This window comes from Scyliorhinus canicula, chromosome 7 (genome assembly GCF_902713615.1).
Source record: "Scyliorhinus canicula chromosome 7, sScyCan1.1, whole genome shotgun sequence".
NCBI lineage: Eukaryota > Metazoa > Chordata > Chondrichthyes > Carcharhiniformes > Scyliorhinidae > Scyliorhinus > Scyliorhinus canicula.
Genome location: NC_052152.1, coordinates 170,276,585 through 170,292,271, shown reverse-complemented (window position 1 = coordinate 170,292,271; position 15,687 = coordinate 170,276,585). Strand labels below are relative to the sequence as shown.

The 15,687-nt window shown below is 43.8% G+C and overlaps 1 protein-coding gene across 6 annotated transcripts in view; it reads right to left on the bottom strand.

The window, feature by feature from the left end:
• LOC119969532 (double-stranded RNA-binding protein Staufen homolog 1-like) overlaps nucleotides 1-15,687 on the bottom strand; it is a 60,710-nt gene that overhangs the window by 39,957 nt on the left and 5,066 nt on the right. For 5 of the 6 annotated variants that reach the window (XM_038803251.1, XM_038803255.1, XM_038803254.1 and 2 more), the window contains 2 exons: nucleotides 6,417-6,692; nucleotides 1,678-1,802 (listed from right to left, as the gene is read on the bottom strand). In XM_038803251.1, coding sequence (XP_038659179.1) covers nucleotides 1,678-1,802; nucleotides 6,417-6,594 — 303 coding nt within the window. In that variant the 5' untranslated portion in view covers nucleotides 6,595-6,692. Of the gene's footprint in view, nucleotides 1-1,677; nucleotides 1,803-6,416; nucleotides 6,693-11,005; nucleotides 11,097-15,687 lie in introns of all 6 variants that reach the window. The other variant, XM_038803253.1, reaches the window with a different exon arrangement.

The following is a 15,687-nucleotide window of genomic DNA, read 5'->3' as shown; positions in this document are numbered from 1 at the left end:
GTGGTTCAAGTATCATATAATCATAGAATCATTGTCCTTAATTGACAATTGTCCACACTTGACAGAAACAGTTTAGGGAAACTTGGATCATTTACCTTTTATAGTTAAATTACTACCAGGTCACAGACCAGTAACTGAATAAGGCACCTTGTGCCCTATATAGCTTAGTGTAAATACATCACTGAGCCATGATAGAACACAAGTAGTCCTTTCGTAATTTGATTTACTTTGCTGACTTATTCTTCGCTCACGTTGTATTGAGTAAACAGTCTATCTATAATCTACATTATTCCTTTAATATCCAGCCAGGAAGTGGTGTCCAAAGTATATCTCAATTTTTGGATATCTCAATATCTCAAAAAAAAATTTCAATTTTTATTTGGACTTGAATCCAAAAACCCATGAGATGCTTTTAATTTTCATATAGTCCAGTCTGTCATCTTCCCAACATAGCCAACATTTGGGAATAGCTTAGGTTTCCCTCCCAACTCTTATGTTGCGCAACAGGGCTATTTTCTGGGTACAGCAAGTGCCAAAAAACAAAAGCTCCAAGAACAAAAATATTTTTTCCATGGGATGAAAGATTTTGTATACTGGCTGCAGAGCTGTTGGGACTGTGATAATGCTATGGGACATGGGTTGGGAGCCTAGTTCCAGCACATCTCATTTCCCCATCACAAAGAAAACTGGAAGGAGAGCAAGTGTACCAAGGAGCGCAATTAATTGGAAAGTGGAAAATATTTAAAACTTAGAGTGCCTTTGAAAAAACGGCCCATCCCCACCTCCAACGAAGAATATATTGGCCATTCCATGTTTGCTGTTCCACCCCCATCACTGGTAAGCCTATGCACAAGAAGTGATAAATGACACAGGCACGATTCATTTTGGGTTTCACAGTCGGCTACAAGCTTCATCCTCCCACAACTCTGGCAGTGGAAAAAACTCCAGGAATTTCAGGTATATTAAATTCAGACTTAAGAGTTCATGGAGATGCTTATTAAAATGCACTTGTGGTTCTAAGAGCAATGCAAATTCTGAGATGGGAGTGCAACTCAGATGTCTTGTGGTAATGGCCATATTGCAAAACTAACTGGAAACATCATCTCCCAGGTAGACCAAATAGATTTTAAAATTTAACTTTTGCAGTGATAGGTTGTCTAGCCAGTCACTTCCTCATCACCAAATGCAATTGTGGCAAGCATTAGTGTGCGCATAGAAATTAATAACCTACCTCTACTTAAGAAAAATTTGTTCTCTCGCCAACACCAAGGTCAATGCACTGCAAATCTACATTTCATTCAACCTCACCTAGTAATAAGAATGTACAGATTCATTTAGATTCGAGGATATGTACTAAATATTTAAAACTTTCTAAGTACATCTTCCAAAATCCCAAGTTACATTAAGTTATTTGGGATTTTTTTTTAAATGGAAAGCGCATTCCACAACATGGTATTTGGATAAAAATAAATGAGCAACACAGCCAAAGATAATTTCAGGGCATTGTTGCCTCAAAGCCTTTGCATTGCTCTTACCCTAGATTTCTGGAGAAATTGCAGCACTTTCAACAAAGTTACAGAATACACACATCAATTTGAAATAACATTCAAATCTTGGGTAATGGACTCCTATCAAAGCACAAAAGGACACAAGTATTAATGCTTTCTTTCCACTAACCTTGGCATGAGCTGGACCAAGTTCATTTAAAAGTTTGTATTCTGGCTGAATCTTGTTGAAACGGGCTAACTCATTCACAAGACACATAGGGGTTTTCTCTTTGGGGTTTGCCATGTTTGAAGGAACTGCAAAATAAGTTGAAGTGCAACAACCAACACATTTATTTCTGTATTGCTACTAAATATTACAACACCCTCCCACTTCAACAAGCAACCATTATCACCTGTACAGATTAATTTTACCAATTAAAAACTTTGTGCGCAAATGATTTTATAGTCATTAATTGCCCACTTCTTTTTTTCCCCCCAATTAAGGAATAATTTAGCATGGCCAATTCACCTACCCTGCACATCTTTCTGGGTTGTGGGGGTGAGACCCATGCAGAGATGGGGAGAATGTGCAAACTTGACACGGATAGTGACCCTGGATCATACCTGGGTTCTTGGTCCTGTGATGCAGCAGTGCTATCTACTGCGCCACCATGCTGCCCGTCTTTATATATTTAAGACACATTCTGATGTTTTTACTAACTCAGGTTAATAGGTTTAAAAAAAAATGTTTTTTAATTTAGTGTACCCTATTTTTTCCAATTAAGGGGCAATTAAGAGTGGCCAATCCACCTACCTTGCACATCTTTGGGTTGTGGGGGCGAAACCCACGCAAAGGAGAATGTGCAAATCCACACAGTGACCCAGAGCCGGATTCGAACCTGGGACCTTGGCGCCATGAGGCTGCAGGGCTAACCCACTGTGCCACCGTGCTGCCCCAGGTTAATAGGTTAATGCAGTCATTGAAATGGTCTCTGAATCCTCAAGTGTGTTTGCATTAGAAAACCTTTCAGGATCATGGGCAAGGTACTTTTACTACCAACTGATAAGCGGTTGGAATAGGATGCAATGGCCACAAAAATTCAGGACCCAATTGCAATTTTACCTCTGCTCTCCATCTCCACAAAATGGCTTTCCTGCATAAAACTGGGCGACAGACTTTCACAAATAATGTTTCTTATGAACTGAATGAAATATGCATTTTAATTCCTGCTATATTTTGATTAACATAACTTGCAGTTAATAATCAACTCCAGTTGCAAGAAACAGTTTGCTGGAGAATATATGTGGTGGACATTGTACTTGTTTTGATATCATGGACTCTCACAACAGAACAGTTAGGTTGCTTCTTACAAGCTAAACTACCGTTGTAGTATCTGTGAACTACGTCCAGATGTACAAATGCAGGGGTATGTGCCTGCACATTCAACGCCTGGGGCTGGGGATAGTGCAAGCACAGATTTCAGCCCTAATTACAGTCCATGAATTTAATGACCAGGTGGTTTGGTGCAGGTAGATCTTAGTTCCTCAACAGATAAGCCCTGAATCAGACCACCAAGACCCGTTGATATCAATCAACAATAACTTCAGATTAATGAGAGCATTTTGTGTGACCAGGAGACTCAATGGTATATCCTTATGCAGCCAAAGACAAAACAAAATGGAACACCCTCAGTATAAAGCATACTTTCGAGACACAGATACTGGATTCACCACAATAAAATAATCTGTATTTCTTCCAAAAGTAAGTTCTGCTGCCCATATGACAGCACAGGAAGAGAAAATTTATCACAAAGCAACCCAATTAAACTGTTTTTAAACATGGAAATGTTAGATTATATCTTTTCGTACAATTTTCACAATAAATTTGCGCTGTAGAAAACAACAACTGGTTGAAGAAAAAAAGTTAGGTCAGTCAACCACATTTAATAATTGTAATCAAGGTTATTTGCTTGCAGCCAGTGTTGGGATTCACCATACACAGACCAGGTACTAAGCAACGAAAATTTCAGAGATCCAACAACACTGCTGACCGCTACCGGTTTTACAGTTACACTATTTGCAAGAAAACCATTTAAACAAACATTCAGAAAATTGTCATACTCCAGCAAATATATCTTCAAACAAAGATGAACCCAAAGTTAATTTGGAATATATGTTCAGTTTAAATTGAACAACTTGCATTTCTTTAACATCCTTACAAAAACATTTTAAAGCATGAAGATGGTGAAAATTAGCTGGGCATTCAAAAAGACAAGGATAATTGCAGTTCAGCTTGCAATATTTTTGATTAGCTCCACTTGGAAGCAAGACTCATGGAAAGCACAGATAAATATTTTGTCAGTAAAGGAAAGGTTCAGATGTTCAGATGTGAAAAATAATCTCGGCAAGTTGGATGAAAAAGGAAGCTGAACTTAGCATTAAGCAGTTCACAAGTTGGAAGAAGCAGTTGGAAAGATTCATGGATGGAACGGAAAGCCATCAACTTTAAATTTCACTTCATATCGGAACGATAGTTGAAGACATCAGCAACAGGAATGGGGTCAATAGAAGAGGTGGAGATGAAGAACGCAAACATTACTGTATGCTTGAGGAAGCCAATTCTATACTTCCAGATAGAGTCACCAAAAAATAACAATTGAGGTGTGTGGGGGTGGGAAGAATTAAGCTGATCATGCAGGGATTAAAGGAAAAAGCACTCACAGTAATATAATGACCATGACACAACAAGGAGCAGTGGAACCATGCGAGTTTGCACCAAGTATACGGTGCAAGAGATGCCCAAAGAGGATGCAATGTTTGAAAGTGTTAAGGCTGTGTACAGATTGAGTGGTTCAGAGTTTAAGAATTCACACAAACTCAGGATATCTGTAACTTAATGAATAGCTCACCATCGCTACATAATTAGATAAGCCACAATGTTTCTGTCATTTAAACATTATAAATAAATATGTAACACCACCTTATCAATGGGATATCCAAACTACTTATGTGCTTACAAAGCAGTGATGGTCATATCAGTTAAATGGTTCACTGGTTAGACATTGTATAATGAGTTTTCCAAGGATTTACACAAGAAAATGAATGAATAACATCCTAGCATTCAATTGGGTGGCAAACATAAAGCAACCCAAAGAACTTCGACCACCATATTGCATTTTAGGGGAGCACCTGTTCCTATAAAATAACATTGCCAAAGTCAGCAATGTGGCAAATCAAAGCCATAGAATAATGGTCCGCCACTGTATAGTACAGAATGTAAATGAGACAATGTGACTGTCTCAAGGGCAATTGGGATGGACAATAAATGGTTCTGCCATTTGATAAAGAAAATTAATAAAGAGGTATTAGATAGGCTGGCTATACCTAAAAGTTGACGAGTCACCAGAATTAAATGAGACAGATCTAAGGAAGCTTCAGAGATGATGCTAGAGGACAGAATAAATGCAATGGTTACACTTTTGTTCATAAAAGGGTACGAGGACAAGCCCAGCAACTACAAGCCAAGCAGCTTACCCTCAATGATGAGAAAGGCTTTTGAAATAATTGAAGACTAAATTAACAATCATGGCAATTATGAATGAAGGAAACCCAGCTTGAACTGGAGAGAAAAACTTGTTTAACTTGGGAGTTTTTGATGAGGGGGTGGATGAGGTTGTATATGGATTTCCAATAGGTGTTTGATAAGTGCCACATAACAGGTTTATCAGCAATGGTGAAGCCCATTAAATAAAATGGCAGAGGCTTCACGGGTACAAAATTGGCTGAGTGAAAGATAATAGTGACAAAATTGAAGGATCCAAGCAGAGGCAGGCATAAAGTGGGGCTCACCCAGAGGTCGATGTCAGGGCCCTTGCTTCTCTTATTTAATGACTCAGGAGGGTGGCACCATGGCACATTAGTTCACACTACTACCTCACGGCGCAAAGGACCCAGATTCAATCTTGGACCCAGATTCAAACTTGACCCCCGGTCACTGTCCGTATGGAGTTTGCACATTCTCCCCATGTCTGCATGGTTCTCATCCCCACAACCCAAAGATGTGCAGGATAGGTGAGTTGGCCATGCTAAATTGCCCCTTAATTGGAAAAAAAAATAATTGGGCACTTCTTTAAAAAAAAATTAATGCCTCAGACTTGGTGTAGAGGGCACAATTTCAAAACTTGTGAACAACATTTGGAATATTGCTCATTGTCAGAAGCATAGTGACAGACTTCAAGTGGACTTAGCTGGTGGAATGGGCACAAACATGGCATTCGGTAGGAGAAATTAGGTGGTAATACAAAAGGGGAGAATTCTAAATGGGGTGCAGCAGCATAGGGACCTGGTGGTATACATTCACGAATCATTTAAGGTGGCAGGATAGGTTGAGATACCGGTCAACAAAGCAGATGGGATGGACTTTATAAATAGAGACGGAGTGCAAAAGCAATTAGGTCCTGATAAAGCTGCATAAAACACTGGTTCGGCCTCAACTGGCCATCACATTTCAGGAAGAATGTAAAGGAATGAGAGCAGGTGTAGAAAAGATGCATGCAAATAGTTCCAGGGATGAGGAACTTCAATTACATAGACATACTGGATGTGTTCTCATTAAGGGGAGATTAAGATTAAGATTTCCTCAAAATATAAGGAAAGATTACCTTACACAATAAAATGTGAGGGATTACAATGTAAAGATCGGGGTACTACGTTGTTTCTGCTCGTATGACAAGTTTCAGAACTGCCTTTCATTACTCATTCAAACATTTAGTTGCACTTTGAAAAGCTCCAGTTTAGATATTTAATGCAAATATTCCCCAAGAGAAAACAATATCCTGGTCTTTCGCACTCCTGAACCCCAAACAAAAGAATTCTTCTCATTAGTAAGCAACACACGCAAAGACATTTTCTCTAAGGCTCCATACTGACCTGCAGTTGCGGTGGTGGAAGTGGCAGACATGGAAGGTAAAGCTGAGCTTTGAATGGGCCTACTAGCACTTTCTGATGCCAAAGGGCCAATTCCGGAAGGAATGCCCTGGCCAACAGTGCTACCCATAAGAGGCTGCGATAGACTGGAGGGCGAGTTATGAACCTGAATCTGAGACATTTCACACTTCCAACTCAAACTTTTAAGAAGATTAGGTTACAGGAAGATTCCACAGAGGCGCTGGTTTAAGATCAGAAATATGCTGTAGCAGGATATATCTGGGGGGTGGGGGGGAAAAAGAAACTGGTCATCATTCAGCACAATTGTATTAATAAATCACAAACTCATCAATACTGCAATACTTCAACAATAATTATATTTCACAGAACAGCATTATTTCATTTATTCTAAAGAAACTGAAGTGTAATGCTAAATTAGTTTCCAATATCCATACTGCAATAAAATTCAAAATTTATCCAGTCTTACTTCAAAATAAAGTAAATGGCAGGTGATCTTTCTGTCCAAGCTAATAAAAGGAGGGGAATTCAACAGATTGCTGAACAAGGTAAAGTCGCCATTGGCTCCAGTGACCATAGGCTGCTTTCCACAAGGAGAGAGCTGACTGGTCATGGTTTAATCTGAGGATCACCACACCCCAGGCGAGGGACAAGGTTCCAAGTAAATCAGCTTCAAAGAGGCTTTTTTGTGACTACGTTGCAATTAGCATTGCAACTGCTAAATTCAGAAATCAAAAACTATGAATGGATCACAATCAACAGAATAAAAAATTACCCCCCCCACCCCTAGTCTTGGCCCCATACCAGCTAATCTTCAGGCAGCACGTTGTAACTGGGATATTCCTCCGTAACATCAAATATTGCCGTCAGAAATCCCAGAATTTCTTAGCAGCCCAAAGAAATTAATTCAGATACATGGGTTCCTCATGCTCTAAATGCACACTAATATGATGGTGAAGGCCTGCCCAGGAAGAATAAGCGTTCCAAGATTCCAAACAGTATTAAAAACCCACCAAAAATAAACATCGCAGAAAGTCAGCCATTCTTCCCCTGACTTTAAGCTTTTGACAATATCTACATAAAAAGATCATTTTGAAAATCCCAATGGTTCAAAGAATGTTGGTTAGTAATCGCCACACTTCAATCTAGTTTGTTGAGTTAGTTGATTTGGGATACAATTGATTGATCTTAATATGCGTGTGTGTCTAGCAACACCTTTTAAAAGTACGTGGTCATAAATATAACCAGGAATAGCTGCCTTCAGGAAAGTGAAAGGTTAGAAAATAGAGTACAAAAATAGAAACTCTGGGGATACAGCAGATTAATGCATCGTCACTTTCATGACTTGATTCAATTCAGTATGAAGATTAGGTTCAAATGAATTTGGAAGTCTTTTTCAAACTCACAATCCACTCAATCAAGGTTGGTTTCAGAGAACCTCTATTTGTCTTCAACAGCATTTACACTTCCAGGGAATGGATAGCTAACAAAGCAGACAATGAGTTGAAGCCTTGATTGCTCATGTTCAGTACTATGAGGCAAAATGAAGGTTGAATTTATTTATTTATTTTAAAGTTTTGTCGCTTAAGAACAAGCCATCACACTGTTTGTTAGTCATGGCAACAACTTTAGCATTAGTTTTGTCGTGTTCACAAACAATAGGACAAATCCAACCTGGACAATTATCATCCCATCAGTCTAATGGGACGGTCATCAACAGTGCTCTCAAGTGGAATTTGTTTAGCAATAACAGACAGACTGATGCTCATTTTGGGTTCCACCAGGGCCACGCCACTCCTGACTTTATTAGTCTTGGTTCAAAGATGGACAGAAGAGCTGAACTGCAGGGATGAAGTGGGACTAACTGAACTTGACATCAAGGCTGCATTTGAGTGAACATGGCATCAAGGACTCCTAACAAAACTGGAGTCAATGGGAATCAAGGGGGAAACTTTCTGCTGGTTGGAGTCACATCTGGCACAAAGGAAGATGGTTGTGGTGGTTGGAAAACAATCATCTCAACTCCAGGATATCAGGAGTTTCCCAGCGAAGTATCAGAGGCCAAATCATCTTCAGCTGCTTCACCTTCCTTCCATCATTCAGGTCAGAAGTGGGGATGTTTCAATGCCCCCAAGGCAAGAGGTCAGACCAACACCACCAACTCTGAATACTCCCAGCTGCAGAGGCACAAGGCAGGGATGCCCACTGCCCCCACTTGCCCTGGCAATCACCAAGGAAGGGCATCGAAGAGGAGGTGAGCGCAAAGTTTCACACTGTGTGGATGACCTGCCCCTCTGCATCTTGGACCCAAAGAACGGCCTGAAAGTAATCATGAAGCTTCTGGAAGTGTTTGGACCCTTCTCTGACTACTACCTCAACTTGGGCAATAGCGAGGCATTCCCGGTGAGCACGAATGGGGGGGGGGGGGGGGGGGGGGGGGGGGGGGGGGTGGGGGGGGGGGGGGGGGGGGGTGAGAAAAACAGAGCTTGGGAGGTCTACCATTCAAACTAGCTCAAAGCAAATCGACTACCTGGGTAGTGGGGGAACACACAATGGACATGGAACCAAATGAGACAGTGTTTCCTTTCAACCAAGATATCCTCCATGGCCCCCAACTCCAGTAACCACAAATTCCCGTCAGCCATGCTGGACGCCACCTTTAAGAATTAGAGACAGGACTGGGGACGCTAGCAGTCAGGGACTTTTACACGGGGGAACAGACTCGCAACCCGAAACAAACTAATGGAGGAACTGGACCTCCGGCACCAACAATTCAAAAACTCTCTACAAAGAGACGACGAGGTACCCCAGGCCACGAGAGACACTTGATTGGAAGAACTACTGGACAGTAGGGAGAAGGAGAACTGTGGGGACATTTGCAGACGACTTCGAGAAAGGGCAAGAACACCATTAGACAGGGCTAGACAGAAATATAAAGATGAGCTCGGAACAGAAGTAGGGTGGGGACTCTGGAGCGAAGCACTGAGCAGGGCCAACTCCACCTCTTCCTGCGCAAAGCTAAGCCTCATGCAGTTTACAGTGCGCACATAACCAGAACCCAAATGAACAGGTTCTTTCCGGAGATGAAGGACAAATTAGAACGGTGCCAGGAGGACCCAGCCAACCATGCTCACATACGCTGGGCAAGAAAGGAGCCCAGAAAAATATCAGCGAGGGACATGGAATAAAAAGTGTGAGGAAGGAAGGGGGCAGAGAACCCCCCCCCCCCCCCCCCCCCCAGGGCACAAACGAACCCACAAGGATAACAGAAGGAATCACAATGAAGGGAAGTAGAAGAACAATACAACACCAAAGGCGAAAGATGGGGCCAGGGGAGAGCCCGAATATTAAGGGAGGGGAAGCAAGGAAAGGGGATGGCAGATAAAAGAGGTACATATAAAATCATACATTATGTGTTTTATATGTCAAATTGTCAAACTGTTAAAATTGGAAAATGGCAATAAAAATATTTTTTTTAAACAGTGGGAATGTTTGCTGAAGAATGCACAATGGTCAACACCATTTGTGACTCCCATGTCCAAATGCAGCAAGATCTGGGCAATATCCAGGCTTGGGTTGTAACAATCGCACCAGACTATAACCATTTCCAACAGGAGAGAATCTAACCATCAGACCCCCATCATCAACATCTTGGGGGTTACCATTGATCAGAAATTAAGCAAACCAAACGAACACTGACTACAAGAGCAGGTCAGAGATGAGGAATACTACAACAAGTAACCCACAAAACCTGTCCATAATCTACAAGGCACAAGTCAGGGTATGATTAAATGCTCTCCCCTTTCTTGAAGTAATGCAGCTTTAAGAAGCCAGAACAAAGCAGCCCGCTTGATTGGTACCCCTTCCAGAAATATTCGTTCCCGCCACCGTGGGGAACAGTGGTAGCAGTGTATACCATCTACAAGATGCACTACAGGAACTCACCAAGACTCCTTAGGCAGCACCTTGCAAACTCACAACCACTACCTTCTAGGACAACCACTACCTTCTAGAAGGACAAGGGTAGAAAATACATGGGTAGAAAATACATGGGAACACCATTGCCTGGAATTTCTCCTCCAAACCACTCGCCATCTTAACTTGAAAATATATTGCCTTTATTTCACTGTCACCGAGTGAAAATCCTGAAACTCCCTCCTTAACAGCACATGGGTATACTCGACGACTAGGGCCACACTGGTTGAAGGCGGCAGCTCACCACCACTTTCTCAATGGCAATCTCAGGTGAGCAATGCATGTTGGTCATCCAGTGAAGCCCAAATCCCTTGAATGATTTTTTTTTTAAATCAGCTTTTGTTACATGGAAATCCCAAATTATAATCATTTGACTTGCAGCCATATCCAGCCAATTTCTAATGCACATAATCTGACTGAAAAAGCCCAATTCTATTTCTGAGTGTATAGGACTTTTCCCTCTTAGGATCATATGGAAACCCCCCAAAAATAGCTTCAACAGTGATTAGCATCAAATCTACAGCACAGGGGGATTTGCCCAACAGGTTTATACTGATATTTATACTCCACAAGCCACTGCTCGGAATGGCCTGACTTACATTTAAACTTTCTGTGCTGTACTTTTCTTTGTTCTTGTCCTAGACTTGTTCACATGCAGAAAATACTCTCATTTTCTGTCAAATTATCCTTCTTTAAAAAAAAATTATTGAGGCATTTATATATTCACACAACAATCAGAAATCAAAACAAGCCAACGGGGCTGCAAATACAGAACTGAAACAAAATGACCCCCCCCCCCCCCCGTAGCCTGAGAAACTCTGCCAGGTCACTCAACTCAACCACACCCCCGGTTTCGCACCTCTCTGCCTACTGCCTGCCGCCCGCCCCCCCCCCCCCCCCCCCCCCAAGTCTCTCCATTCTAATAATATCTGTCTCCAGGCTACCAGGGTGGCAAAAGGCCAGGAAATCGGCCCCTCTTACCCCTGGTCTTCAGACACTCCGAAGATTGCTACTTCTGGACTCAGGACCAAGCTTTGGACATGTCCAAAACATGGACATGATTCACAGGCCCACCCACATATCGCCCAGACCAGTCTTCCACCCCTTGAAAAAAACCTGCTCATCCTGGCCGCCATCATATGTGCCCTGTGGATCACCTAGAACTGGCTAAGGCACAACGAGGATGCATTCACCCTTCTCAGGGCCTCCTCCCACAGCCCAGCCTCCAACTCCCTACACAACTCCTCTTCCCACTTGTGCTTCACTACCCCAATTGGGGCTCCTCACAATCCATCAGCTCCTTGTAAATTTCTGACACCCTCCCATCCCCTACCCCCGTTCTTGACACCACCTTGTTCTGCAGCTCCGGGGGCGGCAGGTGATGAAAGGACAGCACATGCCTCCGAACAAAGTCCCTCGCCCGCAAATACTGGAACCCATTTCTGACAGCTCAAATTCCTCCTCCAAGCTCGGAAAGCCATCCTCAATAAACAGATCCCAAATAAATAAATCTGCGCCCAATGCCCCCCCCCCCCCCCCCCCCCCCCCAAATAACCCCCATCCAGCGCCGCCGGAACAAACAGTCGATTTCCACGAATGCCCCCCCCCCCCCAAAACTGAGGCCCCCTTCACGCTCAGGTGCTGCCTGTCCCCATACACTAAGGGCCACCATCACCACCGGGCTTGTGGAGTAACTGGCCGCAAGAATGGCACAGGCAGTCAACAAAGCCCCCAAAATCGACTTCCTGCATCTTCTTCCCCCCTCTAACTAACCATAGCTATGTTCGTCGCCCAGTAATAATTCATGTAGTTAGGGAGAGCCAACCTCTCCCACAAACGGCCCCACTCCAGCAGCATCATCTTCACCCACGGGGCTTTACCTACCCAAATAAACCCCGAAATCAATCGCATTCATCCTCCTAAAGAAAGCTTTAGGAATCAGAATCGGGAGGTTCTGGAACACAAGAATCTCGGGAGGACTATCATTTTCACCGATTGCACCTGTCCCGAGAGTACATCCCACCTTTTAAAGTCTCCCCTTCATCTGTTCCACCAACTGAGCCAAATTCAGCTTCCGCAGCTGCTCCCACCCCCACGTCACCCGATTGCCCAAGTACCGAACATTCCCCCCACCCCCCTAAACAGCAACTCCCCCAGCCTCTTCTCCTGCCCCTCGCTTAGATCGGAAAAACATCACTCTTCCCCACATTACATTTGTACCCCGAGAACCAGCTGAATCCCTCCAAAATACTCAGTCCTCCTCCCCCCCCCCCCCAAATACCTTCCAATGGGTCCAAAATATGCAGCAGCAAGTCATCCACAAACAACGAGACCCTGTGCTCCACCATCCCCGTTCTATCCCCTGGATGCTCTCTGCGCCATGGCCAGTGGCTCTATAGCCAAGGCAAAGAGCAATGGGGTAAGTGGACATCCCTGCCTCATCCCCCGAAATATTCAGAGCTCACTCGGTTTGTCCGCACACGTCGTTACTGGTATCTGGTACAGTAACCGGACCCAGCCCACAAATCCCTGTCCAAACCCAAATTGCCCCAGCACCTCACACAAATAGTCGCACTCCACCCGATCGAAGGCCTTCTCCGCATCCATGGCGACCACCACATCCACACTTCTTCCCACCGGGGGCATTATAACATTCAGTAACCTGAATGTTGGCTGACAGATGCCTCCCCTCAGCAAACCCTGTCTGGTCCTCCTGTATCTCCCCCGGGACACAGTCCTCAACCTTGATGCCAAAATCTTGGCCAGTAACTTGGCATCCACATTTAACAACAAAATTGGCCTGCAAGACCCACACTGTCCGGATCCTTTCCTTAGATTAAGCAGGCCTGCAATAACGATCCCTGAAAACCTTTAGAAAAATTCCACTGGGAACCTGTCCTTGCTCAGGACCTTCCCCTCCTACATCGCCCCCAGACCCTCCATCATCTCCACCAGGTCCACCTCAGCAACTCCAATTCCTCCAAAAATTGCCTCATTCCCTCCACCCCAGCTGGGGGCTTACATTCATACAGCCTCCTATAAAAATCCCTAAACACCCTACTCACCTCGCTGCCTCCTGAGTTGATATGCCAACATCCTACTCGCCTTTTCCCCATATTCATAAACCACCCCTTTAGCTCTCTTCCAACTTCTCCTGCAGCCACTTCTGAGTATCACACATCACTCCCATCTCGGCTGCCATCAAGGCGAGATGCTCCTCGTACTCCCCCGCCCTCTTAATCACCTGGCTGAGCTTCCAGCTTCGTTTCCGGGCGGTAAATCCCCCCTTAAATCGGGTCCATTGTCCTTGTCAGGTCCCCCCAAAGTCTCTTTCCTCTGTTGGGTGAACGCCTCTTTCAAGAAGTCCACCAGCTGCTCCATCGACCGCTGAGACGTTAGGGCCGGACGCTTCCCCTCCACCATCTTCCTCGGTGTCGCAGTGACAGCTTTTCGCAACTGCTCCTTTCTTTTAGAACCACTCCTGGTCCACGAATCCATCCACCGGGGGAACACCCTCTCCTTCCACCACTCCTGCACCTTTATTCCAATCAACAAATCCACCCGTTAGCCAGGGAAAGGATCCAAAAACACCGCCACGAGCGGGAGCCACCAAACTTGCAACCACTCACACCATGGCCGCCACCGGATGTCCCTGTCAAATCATCTTCGACCATGTATATTCCAAGAACTGCAAACCCGGTTTATGTAATGTCGCCTCTTATTTTAAACCTTGGAGCCCTGGTAACATTTCGGTGAATCTACAGGGTAGCTTCTCCTTACAGAAGGATATATGGATTTTGGAAAGCACTTTTAAAATGTAGTGTGCTAGGCTATACCTAATTTAATGTACTATGTTTTGTTTTGAGATAGGTATACACGGATGACAGCAGGGAGTTACAAAGATGACATGGTGGGCAAAACGACAACAACAATGACAGACTTCGGGAAGACAGAACTAGTAAAATGGGCAGACTTCAAAGTGTGAATGAATACATTTTGGTGTGAATAATGAGAAGCAATGTGAACTAACTGGTATAATTTTTAAAGGGAGCGTAGTAACAGAGACCCTGCGGGTGGATGTGAACAAATTTTTGAAGATGGTATGACAAAGAGTGTCATATTCATTTCTGGGCACCACACTTTGGGGAGTAAAGGTTTGAGAAGTTGCAAATGCAATTATACTATCAGGAACTGAGTTCTTCTTCTTAGTGCAGAGAAGATTAAAAGGATGGGGATGGTCAAAATCAGCAATGATCAAATGAGAAAAACTTTCCAGTGCCAAAAAGGTCAGTAATGCAAGGTCACAGATAAATTTTAGATAAAAGACCAGATAAAAGAACCAGAGGTGAAATGAAGCATGTTTTTTTGCTTGTGATCTGGAATGCACTACCTGAAGCAGATGTAAAAGCAATTTGATAATTACTTGGAACGAGAAAAAAAACTTTGGGGGCTTTGCCGTACACTGGCTCGAAAGACGACTTGGCATCTTTTTATTCTAAATCATTTGACCCAATCCAATGGGAGAGCAGACATGATGGGCGGAATGGCCTACCCCTGTTCCAATAGGCCTTGGTGATCAATGTTACCAGAATGATCCCAGGGATGAAGGGAGTTTTCAGAATTGGGAGTACCCCAAAGATGCACTAAAGATCATCCTGGTATTCCAAGAGGATCCTCTTGGAACTTCAGAGGCAAGAGTTTCCATGGCAATTGCACAGAAGTGCTAACTTCCTCTGGGCAATTGCTCTGCAGTGGGAACCATCCGAAAACGTGATTTAATCACAAACTTCAAATGGTCCTGACTGTGTTACACACAAAGGTTAGGAGAATTAAAACCTCCAACTTCTGGTTAACTATTGCAAAGATACAGACCGGCCCACCGTGAGACATCCCACCCCCACAGCTCCAGAGGACTTGTCCCCTTCCACCTTCCCTAACTCAACTACCACCCCACCCCCCACGGATACCCAACAGGCCAGACCCACCATCATCATGCAGGTTCAGCAGGTAATAGGGAGGATTTGCGAAAAATAGGCAAAACACTAAACCACACCAGGAATAGTGAACAGTTTTGGTCCCCTTCTCTCAGGAAAGATATACTGACATTGGAGAGAGTCCCAAGAAGGTTCCCTGGGTTGATCCTGGTTCTGGAGGGTTTTATCGAGGAGAGATAAGAGTATCTTAGGCCTGTACTCATTTGAGTTGAGAAGACTGGATGGTGACCTCGCTGAGATTGTCTCTTATTGAGGATTCTCAGAGGGCTTGACAGGGAAGACATGGA